At 38.5% G+C, this 13,331-nt stretch overlaps 1 protein-coding gene across 5 annotated transcripts in view; it reads right to left on the bottom strand.

The window, feature by feature from the left end:
* Positions 1 to 258: 258 nt before the first annotated feature.
* Positions 259 to 13,331, bottom strand: part of LOC135205448 (UDP-glycosyltransferase UGT5-like) — a 19,496-nt gene continuing 6,423 nt past the window's right edge. For all 5 annotated transcript variants that reach the window (XM_064236043.1, XM_064236044.1, XM_064236046.1 and 2 more), the window contains exons 3-11: positions 13,030 to 13,302; positions 11,580 to 11,773; positions 8,127 to 8,222; positions 6,432 to 6,525; positions 5,306 to 5,397; positions 3,628 to 3,761; positions 2,475 to 2,694; positions 1,256 to 1,399; positions 259 to 770 (exon numbers count right to left, since the gene is read on the bottom strand). In XM_064236043.1, the coding sequence (XP_064092113.1) occupies positions 638 to 770; positions 1,256 to 1,399; positions 2,475 to 2,694; positions 3,628 to 3,761; positions 5,306 to 5,397; positions 6,432 to 6,525; positions 8,127 to 8,222; positions 11,580 to 11,773; positions 13,030 to 13,302 (1,380 nt within the window). In that variant the 3' untranslated portion in view covers positions 259 to 637. The remainder of the gene's footprint in view (positions 771 to 1,255; positions 1,400 to 2,474; positions 2,695 to 3,627; positions 3,762 to 5,305; positions 5,398 to 6,431; positions 6,526 to 8,126; positions 8,223 to 11,579; positions 11,774 to 13,029; positions 13,303 to 13,331) is intronic.

Genomic DNA, 13,331 nt, shown 5'->3' with positions numbered 1-13,331 from the left:
CGTCTCCATTTCTCTGAAGAAAATAAACTCATGTAACTTGTGTTAATGTAACTAGCGCTCTAGATGCTGATGCCACTAATATCAGCAGCTTCCGTCGCATAGTAATACTTACCTATCTTCACAATTGTCCCATAATTTTGGTCAGTGAAAGAAATGTTAAGTTGTTAACTCAATGAAAAAGAGAAACATTCAAATTCATACGAACTGTCAAAGAAAATAATGCAAAATTCAAATTAAATTCAGGAAATAAAAAACAAATCCCCACGAAATTTAATCAAATAAGACAAATGAATTAAGAAACATGAAAGGCATTACGTAGAAGAGAACTGAGAACAAATGTGCTCTGAATAAAGACGAAAATGTTTCAAGTTAAATAAGGCTTTGTACACACACACACACACACACACACACACACACACACACACACACACACACACACACACATATATATATATATATATATATATATATATATATATATATATATATATATATATATATATGTATACTTCCAGTGAGAGAGTTGGTTCTTGTGGAAAGCAAGATGAGTCGTTACCAGCTTAATCCTTTGACTTAATAACTGCATGGTAACGCTATCTTTATGGTGTTCATAAAATCCTCTTCTTTCATCCTCAACTCAGTCTTGTTTAGCTTTCACTTTCCTGATAAGGAATCTCGTGACTGTGAGACCTATTCTGCTAAATAGCCACGTGAACGCCACAGAAGTCATCACGAACACCAGCCACACATCTGTGTTGTAGACTTTGTACCTAGAATAAGAGAAGCACGAATAATCAAAGGTTTTTACGCAGCGGCTAAGCCAGCCTACCTTGAACAAACCACCCGCTAGTACTAGGCTAAGCCGCAGTGTTACAGCTTTCTCACATCATTACTTGTGTGATTGATTGATTGATTTATAGGTTTTAGGCATAATGCCAAGCACTGGGGCAACTAAGGACATTCAGCGCTGAAATGGAAACTGACAATGAACAGGTTTGAAAAGTGTAAGGGGAGGAAAGCATCTCAGTCGCACTATGAATCAATTGTTAGGAAGAGGTGGAAAGTAAGATGGATGAAAGATAATATGTAAGGTGGTACAGCAAAAGGAAAGGAAGTAATTGCAGCTAGGGGCCGAAAGGACGCGGCAAAGAACCTTAAAAGTAATGCCTACATTGCACCGCATGAGGTGCATTGACGGTACTATCTTCCTACGGGGATACTTGTTTGATAAATTGGCCAGTTGGGGGCAACGTACCAGGGCATCTCAGCAATTGGGCTTCGGAGGTGCACGGCTCCATTGTGGCGGACGATGTACTCTGTCCAGAACAAGGCCGTTTCCCTCGGAGTCAATGGCTGATCTCTCATCAGACGGTGTCTCGACTGTACTATTTCATGCATTCTGTAAAGGAAGAGAACTTAACTTACGTGCACAAAGATTCATTTGTATGATATATTTAGTTCTACATTCATCTATTCACAGTTTAGTGATTGGCAGGATTAGATAATAGAAATTATACTGGAGTGAGTGACAAGCAAGCTCTGTGGGAGGTACACAGGAAGGCTAGCCTAGTGGATGAACAGTGTGGTCTTAAATAACATAGAGAGCAAGAGAATCAAGTCTAAAAACAGCCATGTTAAGTGAAAGCACAAGAAAAAGTGTGACGCACTCGGAGCTAGAAAAATATATTGATAATATGATAATAGTTATGATAAGAATTATGTTAAGGATGAGCAGTGCAGATAGTTGTCTGTCAAAAGCACTATAATACCAATATTCTTGATGACGGCAAGGTTTGGTTCGAATGTAAGGCAAAATGAACTGTTAGGATAAAGAATGTAGAAATAAGTACTTTGTAGTAAAAGGGTAAAGTCGACAAGGCTAGTTCCGAGTATTTTGATAGTGCGAGATTTTTAGAACTGAAGGGTCTTAATATCCAGAAATCCTCAGAATGCTTGGCACAACGTTTATAATGGAATTTAAGTATATTCTGGAGAAGCAAGAAGCCGTTCTTGGTTAAGGATGACTTGAGCATAGTGTTTATTTTTCAAATCAGTGTTTATGGGAGAATGTGGCAGTGGCCATTGTCCATCCAGGTTTTTCATTGGAAGAACCACATCTCAGAGTAGGTGATTTGTTGGCGAATGCAGAAAATTATACTCTGATTTTTTTCCATCTGTCCACCCGCTGGTGGTGTGCGCGTGTGGTAACACTGCGTCCCGGGCTTCAGATGGTTACGCTATGTGTAAGTTTTAGGTAAATAAAGGTTATCTGGGTGTACATTTGCAACTGAAAAGTGCTTTGATAATTTACTGTATGCGAATTACACCGTTAATATTCGAAAAAGGATATTGTTATTATTGTTGAATGTAGCTGAATGTAACTATTTAAAGCCCGGGACGCAGTGTTACCATACGCAAACACCACAGGCGGATGGACAAATGGAAAAAACGGAGTATAGTCAAGTGGGAGTTACGTTCTGTTGTTCATGACCGAGATGATTTCCTTGAGGAGTCTTCCCTCTGTGAGGTCATCCCACAGGAGCGTCTTTCCCCACCCCTGACGCTCCACGTCTTTCATGTTGGCCATCTGGTCCCCAAAGACGGGTAAACCCAGGACGGGTCTCCCGTGGTAGACTGATTCAAGGGTGCTCAGGAGACCTCCGTGAGTTATGAAGAGGCGGAGTTTGGGGTGACCTGAATCAGTAAGGAATCTTTTTTAAAAGATTATATATATATATAATATATATATATATATATATATATATTATATATAGATATATATATATATATATATACAGTAATCCTTCAGTTATCCGTAAATCAGTACTGTACATATCCTTTAATTAATGAAATATCAATTGCTGTAAGATAAACATAACAACACGAAGCTAAACAAACCCAGGAAGTTCACGACACCATCGAATGAGTGTATGCATACATAGGTACATTGTTTGCCATATTTCCTTGCTTTGGTCTATTGTTTACTAATATATATATATATTATATATATATATATCTATCTATATATATATATATAATATATATATATATATATATATATATATATAGATTATATATATATATTACATATTCATGCATGTGCAATGTTCTTTCTTTTGAATACTAATATGAGGTTTTTTCTCCATTTTACAAGTTCTCTGAAAATTTTATTAAGAGCTATTCAAATTAACAAGTTTTAACTTTTGTCAAGTCTTATCTTTAAGATTATGTGGTAATGCCACTTCATCCTTCGGTGGGAAATCTTTTTATCCATAGGATGACAATTTTAACATCAACTCATAAAGATACATCAGGAAAATCACTGCAGGCACTGGATTACGGCTGGGGTTCGTTCCCGGCAGGGCGCTGTAAGCCGAAAACCGCCTTAACCTGAATCATCATAATTATTATGGGAATAAATAGGAACGGCCCTGTAAGTCTGGGTTACAGGCCATAAAGCAGATTAAAAGCGGCATGAGGCAAGCGCCTCAAGTCTGGAACGACTTAACCTGAATCTGATGTAACCTGGGGACTGCCTGTATTATACAACAAATGCAAATCATAATCATAAAATGAGAATACAAGTGAATGAATGATCAAATTTCTGAAAGTGCTGATTTCACTAACCAAGAATATCCTGCTGGGGAAGCCATTTTGCCACCCGCACATTTGGGGGCATTCCAGGTATAGATTCGTCGTCCCATTTCCAGAGTATTCGTTGTTTCAGGGAACCGAAAGCTCCGACCAACATCTGCCTGTGACTGGAGAGAAAAATGATAGAGGAGTAACATCAGTTTAGCTTCACTCTTTCACCTCTTCAAAATGCAGGGCATTATCGTTCGTTTCCTGCTCAGTCGGTATCAGTGGCGTAACTAAGTGAGGGCGGGGGCTGTCCACCCCGGGCGCCACTGTCTGTGTGGCTGGCACTCTGATATCTTTTGATGTTGTTATTAGCGTAATCGCTTCTAACGAAGCTCGTAGGGCTCCATTGTAAAAAATCTGCTGCGTTTTTTTTTTTTTTTAGCTTTATGAAATAAAGTAAATGACTGAGATGTTAAGGCTTAAAATATGCGTTTAATTTTCACCACTTTAGTATTCTTTAGCCCAGGAATGGGGCAGCACTTTCAGAGTCCACCCCGGATTCCACTAACGTTACAATATGGCCTCTAAGTAAAAAGAGAAAATGGATCTCTTCTCCTAGCCAACCTTTCAAGAAGCAAGAGGGTCAAGTGATTCTTCAACCCAGTTATCATCAGAAAATTCTGCAAACGTACAGGCCCATAAACCGTCAGTAAGAATTGTTGAATTTCATAAAAAAAAAAAGAGAATTCCACTCTGCTAAGGTTTTGTTACATGCAGATTTAAATAACTTGCCATGCACAAGTGGTTGGGTTTTACTTAGCTAACTTCATTACCACGTGTTCCTCTCGAGATTATCTTACCTCAGTTGAGTTAGAAATATTTCACTCTAACAGTCAAAATAAGCATTTGTTGAAACAGAAAATAAGTTTTCTTACTGTTGTGTCAGCTCATTTTATTCTTCAACTATGGAACATCTTTTACTGTGCAAGAATGCAACTGCCAAGATACATACACTGGCACAGTCAAAATATTACTTTAGTAGATTCACATCAATTGTGCATCTGATGTCTAGGCCAGTCCCTTACGAGGCTCCTGATTGGCTGTTGACAAGCCAATGACAGGGCTGGAAACTCTCAGTCTCTCTCGAGAGTGCACATAGGCAGGATGTATGCTCCACTTCTCCTGAGGGATACTTTTGAAAGACATATCCCTCAGGAGAGGTGGAATATAGATCCTACCCATGTGAACTCTCGAGAGAGACGAGAGTTCCCACCCCTGTGATTGGCTTATCAACAACCAATCAGGAGCGTCGTGAGGAACTGGCCTAGACACCAAATGCACGGTTGATGTGAATTTACTATGTCAAGTATTTTTGGTTCTGATGTAATAAATGCATTTTCTTATCATTAGGACGCTACGTATATCTTAGTTTAACCAGACCACTGAGCTGATTAACTAACAGCTTTCCTAGGGTTGGCCCGAAGAATTAGATATTTTTTACGTGGCTAGGAACCAATTGGTCACCTAGCAACGGGACCTACAGCTTATTGTGGGATCCGAACCACATTATATCGGGAAATGAATTTCTATCACCAGAAATAAATTCCTCTGATTCAACGTTGGCAGAGCCGAGAATCGAACTTCGGATCACCGGATGGGTAGCCAAGCGCGAAAACCACGTGTCCGATGAGGAACTTCATCAATAGGAAACTATCCTACCTACCTCTCTGGGAGGTCCACTGACTTGACGGCTGTTCCAAGGCTGAAGAAAATGAAGCCGTCTTCACCAGACTCTTCCGCCCACTTGCCGAGATCCTGAAAAGTTCAGATTTGGTCGTGAAACAGCGGACTACACAGAACCACTGATGCTCGTAAGCTCACCTCCACCAGCCTTTGATTATGTTACTGAAGCTCAGCTCCATTGACCTGTGGTCTTTTCACAATGTCACAGCCACTAAAATGTCACCCACATGGGACATATTTTAGTCGAACTGTCTATGACAATAAAAAAAAAAATAAATAAAATATGCTCAGCTCCGAAGTTTCTTCATCACAATCAAGTTCTCTGCACAGCGTCTAATGCTGTATGAGCCGCGGCCCATGAACCTTTGAGCCACGGTCCGCTGGTGGTCTGTCCTATAGCGCTGCCAGAAACATGATCATGGGTAAATTTAACCTTAGATAAAATAAAAACTAATGAGGCTAGAGGGCTGCGATTTGGGATGTTTGATGATTGGATGGTAGATGATCAGCATACCAATTTGCAGCCCTCTAGCCTCAGTAGTTTTTAATATCTGACGGCGGACATGAAGTGCAGACGGACAGACAAATAGCCATCTCAATAGTTTTCTTTTATAGAAAGCTAAAAAGGGAGAATTAATGGCAGATAAAAATTGTCATTCAATGTTATTCTATATAAACACATTCCTCCATGTTAATTCATGAATTTTTTTCTGCAGTCAGCTGGACTTAGCAACTAATTAATGAATCGAGGCATGAGATGGAAATTAGCACAAATGAGCAAGATGATAACAAAGACTATTTGTTGAGGGGTTTACGTATATCAGTGAAGAAGGAGGTATATTTTTTTATGCAATGGTCTTCTGAAGATAACAGACCTCAAAGGACGTTTGTAGTTCCACATTCTGGGAAGCAGTTGTAAAATATGTTTCATTCACCGAAGACCAACCTTCGAGACATGATCCCTTGGGTGTTATGAATCGAACTGAACATAGAATTTAGGCAAAAGGCTACTAAGAATCAATTGTTAGGGGAGGGTGTGGAAAGTGTGATGTTAGAGAGAGAACATGAAAGGAGGTACAGTAAAAGGAACGAGAGGGGTTGCGAACCTTTGGGAGTTGCTCAGCAGGCCGACAGTGGATGCCTCCCAGATGAATGACGGCGGGAACGTAAGGGCGCGTTGGAGTCTCCAGTTCTCGCACGCTGCAATTTTGGGCGAATCAGGGATGTCATGACAAGTGAGCATTTGGCATATTTTCTTCAGAATAATAAACGTATATCTACTGGACAATAAAGGCCTTGTCTAATGCAACACAGGTGATGGTCAGCCGTTGTATTTGCAGTGTATAGTAAAATATTATACAAGGTATTTAGATTCGCCTCCGCTTACTTGGGGAGTAAGCCTACAAACTACTCTATTGTTGTTCTTGCTGGGGGTTAGGAAAGGTCTATGGAAAAGTCTAAAAAGGTCTAAAAAAAGTGAGTTAAAGATACAGGAATTTTAGGATAGGATATTTATAATCTATTCATTAGAATGAAAATGTAAAAAACAAATAATGTGCATGTTAAACAGTACAGAATAATGATTTCTAATAAAATATAGCGTATTTATTTTAATTTTTGCTGGTGGAACAACTGTATTTGAATGTAAATTTTAGCACGTACCATGAGAAAGCTGGAGGTCAGATCACACCTTTTTTTATTTTAAATATAGCTTGAATTTTTAATCGGAATTCTGAAAACTTTTGATGCAACAGTAACGCGAATAATTTTAAATTGGACTAATACCAAATTTCAGCATAGTACACAATTTATATAAGTTATGGCATACTATAGTAGATTCACATCAAGTGTGCATCTGATGTCTTGGGCCAGTCCCTTACGACGCTCTCTGATTGGCTGTTGATAAGCCAGTCACAGGGCTGGAAACTCTCAGCCTCTCAGGAGAGTTTACGTAGGCAGGATGTATGTTCCACCTCTCCTGAGGGGTACTTTTGAAAGGCGTATCCCTCAGGAGAAGTGGAACATACATCCTGCCTATGTGAACCCTCTCGACAAACTGAGTTTCCAGCCCTGTGATTGGCTTATCAAAAGCCAATCAGGAGCGTCGTAAGGGAGTGGCCTAGACATCAGATGGACGGCAGATGTGAATATAATATTGTAGATGCGTACCAATCCAATGATTCCTATATTGCAAATATTGTCAGATGTATGTTTAGGTTAAGATTAATGTATTTTTATTTGTGTGGCTATTTTTATACATAACATTATCGTATAAGGTTTCAAGGGAAAACAAGTTGTATTAAAATTAACCGAATTTAATTTCTTAAAACTTGTGATTGTTTTTTCATTGGCATAAGGTTACTTGTGAAAAAACAAGGCGTGATCTGACCTCCAGCTTACTCGGGTCCCGTGCTAAAATCTGCATGCGGTTCAAATAGAACGTCGTTTAATCAACGAAAATTAAATTAAATGAGCTAGATTTTATCAGAAATAATTTTTCTGCACCTTTTAATATGCACATCATTTTATTTTATTTATTTTACATTTTCATTATGATAATAAATAGTAAACACCCTATCCTAAAATTCCTGTATCTTTAACTAAACGCGAACATCTTTTTCAAACCTTTATAGGCTTTGCTAACTTCGTCCCCAACACGAACAACAACAACATCAACAAAGTAGTTTGCAGGCTGACGTCCCGAGTTCCGTAAAAAAAAAAAAAAAAAACAACAACAATAATAAAATGAAATAAAATTTTTAAACTAGATTCCCTCAGCTTGAATGAAACGCGACCAATACCTGTTCAGAAAGACCAGCGAGACGTTCCGACGAACTTCTTCGAACGGAGGCAGACCTTCAGGACAGAGTCCACTGTTGCGAAAGTCCTTCTCCATTCTGAGAATGAAAATTAAGTCACTGGGGATAACTCAGCAGAAAGGTGAGTTTAAAAAAAAAAATTATTTTGGTTATGGAAAAAGAAACTTCGCAGTAATATGTTATGTACAGTAAGTTCCAGAAGTGAAGCGACAGATTTCAGAGGATTTCGTTCGAAATTCACTAACTGGCAACTACAACACGTAGCTGGAAAAACTTATCTTTTTTCTACAATGAAAGCTCTATCAAGCAAAGTAAAGCTAACATATGATGCACAAATATCAAATCTATGATATTTATAACAATCATAAGAAAAAATTACGGTAACAGTAATTATTTTAAAGTATAGTAATTACTTCAAATTATAGAAACGAAACAATTTGAAATTTCCGTTCAACACAGGATTACCAACATTACCAATGTATATTTCGAGCAATGTGGAAACACATATTTAATATCATAGTGTATTATAAATGATTTTAGCGAATATGCATAAAACCATGCTAGTATCAATAGAATGTAAAGGGAAAATCTCTGCAACATTAAACATAATCAACCATGAATGCACCTAGATTCAACAGAGAAGTTGGGTGTGGTTGGTAGTTCTGATTTTAGTTTCTAGGACCGAGCATAAACTACCATCTTCGAGAGAGACTCTAACTCAGTGTTTCTCAACCTTTTTTTACCAATGGCACACTTAGGATCTTATAATAATATCACGGCACACTTGGAAAATTTAAGAGAAAAAATTAAGAGAATATATACTTGTAAATATGAGATGGAACTACAGACTTAAGAAATAAAACACTTTTAAATATGAACTTACTTTATTTCAGTGTTTTTCTTAGAGTAAATTGTGAAGATGATTAGTGTGAAACTTGTGCCTGGTGTTTTTTGGTGACTTATAATATTAAACTTTTATTAATTGTAGAATTATTTTAAATATTATGACGAACTCAAATGGCTGAAAGTTACTTATGTAAACTGCAAAGTAGGCTATATTTTAAATAATTGTCAGTATCAATAAGCGTTACTTTTCATTCATGTGAAACCAAAATCTATACCCATTTTTCGTATTTTCTGGTGTGCCATGACTATATTTCGTGGCACACTTCAAATAATCTCGTGGCACACTGGTTGAGAATCACTGCTCTAACTGCTGCTGCTATCTTCAGGTGACTAGGCCTAGTTCTGGGCATAGCAAGGCTTACAATGCAGGGCCGCTGTTTGTTACTTAGGCCAAGATAGAACCATTAGGACCGACACCAGGACCTGTTTCTTGCACCTGGGAAACACACTCGCTATATAAAAAATAAGAAAGACGGTCGCAAGCAACCAGAACACCCGTAAAATCACCACCTGGTTACGTAGGAAGACGACAGACCCCAACCACCCCTCCCCCCCTCGACCACTACCTCTACCCACAATCCTAACTCCACCTTTTTCACTTCAACCTTTTACCTAAAATCTTCTAATATTCCAACCGTGAAATTTAAGACTGAATTTGTCTAAGTGGGCGTATCATAAGGGAGTAATATCACCCAAATTCATATTTCCACGGGCAACCAGTAATCAGTTCGATCCAGTCAAGCATTATTGTATAATAAGAATAAATTTATGATTTTTGGGGGATTTTATATATATACTATAATATATTTTAGGGGGGTACGATTTATTAATTATCTATATATAAAAAATAAGATATATATATATATATATATATATATATAAAGCGGCACCCAAGCGTGACCAATAGGCCTAGTGCTCGATTCTTAAAACAGGCCTCTGGTTATTCCTGATTAAATAAAAAAAGGTTCTGAGAGAGAGAGAGAGAGAGAGAGAGAGAGAGAGAGAGAGAGAGAGAGAGAGAGAGAGAGAGGAGATACTCGAATTAAAATAATGCTTGCCAAGCATATTCACACTCCGGATCGTATGGACAAGAATAGCCTCACTTATGCACTGGAAAAAAAAAGGTGGAAACCTACGAAAATTCTCAGTTTGATGCGACTCTGAACGCAATTCCACATGCAAAAATTTGCACAATTGAGGAATTCGATGAAATTATTAACTGACAAGCTGGAAAACATATTTCCTTGATTCTTGAATAGGCCTAACCATGTAGCCAATCCTAAACGCTCATATAACTTTGATTTCGATTTTTTTTCTTTTCACACCAACTTGGGTCTTATTTATATTTCATTTAATCAGATGCTAAACTTCTTTGTGACTTATCAAAAGAAATCATAATAATTTTTGATATGACGCTATAAAAGTAGAAAGTTAATTTACAAATCATATAAGGCCAATGGTTATGCACTCGGTTCCTGCTGCCACTCAATGGTGAACACTTGATATCACACATTGAGAGCCGCAGATGTTTCTATGGGGAATTTTTTTTTTTTCTAATAAACAATTATTGAACTAACATTGATAAATCACTGGGGAAATACTTTCTGTGCTTCTACAGTTAATCACTGATACGTATTATCAGGTAAAGAGGATGACAATAATTGGAATAAAATATACTAACTGGCAACCCCCGAGTTTTTCTAAAGAAGTACGATCAATTCTGAAATTTGTGACTTCACTTCTGGAACTTACTGTACAGAAAATTTTCGCCAGCTTGATCAGATGGCCTCTTCAGCCTGAAGACTTCAGCCTGAATAAGGCCAACTGATCGAGTTGGCGAAAGCTTTCTGTATACAGCAGTATACATACATACATACATACATACATACTATAGCAGACTTTATTTTTCCATTTAAGACCACAAGAAAGTGATAGCAAATAATTTTGGTTAGATTCTGTCTTCAAGGCTCACAGCTGGGATCAACACTTTCATTCCATGTTAATCAAGTTTAGTCCTATGTTGAAAAACTTGTGTACGAACCACGAACCAGTGGCGGATTTATAGGGGCTGGGGTCACCTCGTCGCGTGACCCCCACCTCAAAGATTGAATAATAGAACATTGTTGCCTTTCAATGAATCAGTCTCAGCGGCAAAAATTTGCTACTTAATGACTATTTCAATTAACGACAACAACTACTACTGTGTATACATACGTGCATAACATATATAAATATTGATATGTATGTTCCGTGTGTGTGTACATGTTACATATGTATATATGATAATCCTATTCGCCCAGCCCTCCTCCAATGAAACATGCCTAGACCCACCACCGGTAGGCTACAAACAAACTTAATTTTGACGTGAATCTGATTCACATTTGTTTCAAAAGCTTCTACATATGTCAAGGCCACAGTGTGAGTTCGGAAGAGAACCTCTCGTCTGTCTGAAAACTAGCAAGATCGAATGAATCCAGGGAGACTCGATTTCTGTACGCAAAGAAAACTCAAGTCATCACAAAAATTTACGTGTCCAGAAACAGATATTTCGTGATGAGCGTAGTCGCGATCGTTGCCAGTTCATTCTTTGCCCTTTGCACGAAGGTCAAGGGGTGGGAGTGGTCGTAAAGTTGCAAGGTCGAGAATGAAGGGAAGTCTGGGTTTCCAACGATGCCACCCAGGGTCGGAGATATGCCCAGTGGATTCACATAGATGAAGGGAGCCTGGAACGAAGATGATTGGTATTTGAGGTGACTTGAGTTCAACAATAAAAAAGGAAAAAAAAAAGCATTAGAGAAGGTATAGATAGATAAAGTAAAAATTATATTATTCTCCTCAGCGATAAAAGAGGAAAAAAGGATTAGAGAAGGTAGAGATAAAGTAAAAATCATATTCTCCTCAACAATAAAAAAGAAAAAAAATATTAAAGAAGGTAGAGATAAAGTAAGAATCATATTCTCTTCAAGATAGTCTCTGACGGTAAAAAAAAAATGCTAAATAAAATATGAAGAGATCACATGTAATGAAACTATAACAAAATGCTAAATAAAATATGAAGAGATCACATGTAATGAAACTATAACGAATAAGAATATGCTATAACGAATAAGAATATGAAAACGCGACAAAAAGAACTGCCATGTCCTCAGTTAGACTTATATAGCGAAGAGTGAAATTGTGATCATTGTTTTGGAACACAATCTTAGACATCTGGTAGGCCTACACAAAAACGCACTTATAAACAACAAATTTACAACGAATGTCTATTGCCAGTGAATCTTCAACCAACGTGCATATCAATTCAAGTAATTAAGTTTCAAGTCATGAATGTTTGTTTGTATGGTGCTTTTACATTGCATGGAACCAGTGGTTATTTAGCAACGGGACCAACGGCTTTACGTGACTTCCGAACCACGTCGAGAGTGAACTTCTATCACCAGAAATACACTTCTCTCACTCCTCGATGGGATGGCCGAGAATCGAACCCGCGACCACCGAGGTGGGACTGTAATACCATACCAACCACGCCGCTGAGGCGCTTCAGGTCATGAATGTTCACGCTCCCTATAGCGTTCGAGTGGTTTCATTCTTAGGTTACAGAAGGAACAAGAGATGCAATTGTAGATGATATAGTACTATAGTAGATTCACATCAACCGTGCATTTGATGTCTAGGCCAGTCCCTTACGACGCTCCTGATTGGCTGTTGATGAGCCAATCGCAGGGCTGGAAACTCTCAGTCTCTCTCGAGAGTTCACATAGGCAGGATGTATGTTCCCCCTCTCTTGAAAGAAGTATACCTCAGGAGAGGTGGAACATACATATCTTACCCATGTCAACTCTCGAGAGAGACTGAGAGTTTCAAGCCCAGTGACTGGCTTGTCAGCCAATCAGGAGCGTCGTAAGGGACTGGCCTAGATATCAGATGCATGGTTGACGTGAATCTACTATACCTGCATGACTGAGATACGAGCGCTTACCTGTTGCTGATAGACGATGGAGAGGTAACAGTCGTTGAAGGGAGACAGCAGAATGACGTCGAACTCCTCGCCTGCTAATCCCTGGACCTCGTCATTCCTCAGGGACTTTGTGCACAGCGGCGCCATCTCTGTTAACTGATTTAGAAATGTCGAGAAGGATATGTTGAACCGGTTCGGGCTGTTGTGACTGTAGTCGACCTCTGGAATCCAGATTTCACGGATGTTCTCGTTCGTTCTGGATTCTTTGGAAGAGTAGGCGGTGACGAGAGTTACCTGGACAAATAGATGCAGAATTTTGCGAC

Source organism: Macrobrachium nipponense, chromosome 24 (genome assembly GCF_015104395.2).
Source record: "Macrobrachium nipponense isolate FS-2020 chromosome 24, ASM1510439v2, whole genome shotgun sequence".
Lineage (NCBI taxonomy): Eukaryota > Metazoa > Arthropoda > Malacostraca > Decapoda > Palaemonidae > Macrobrachium > Macrobrachium nipponense.
This window is presented reverse-complemented; position numbering and strand designations above follow the sequence as displayed.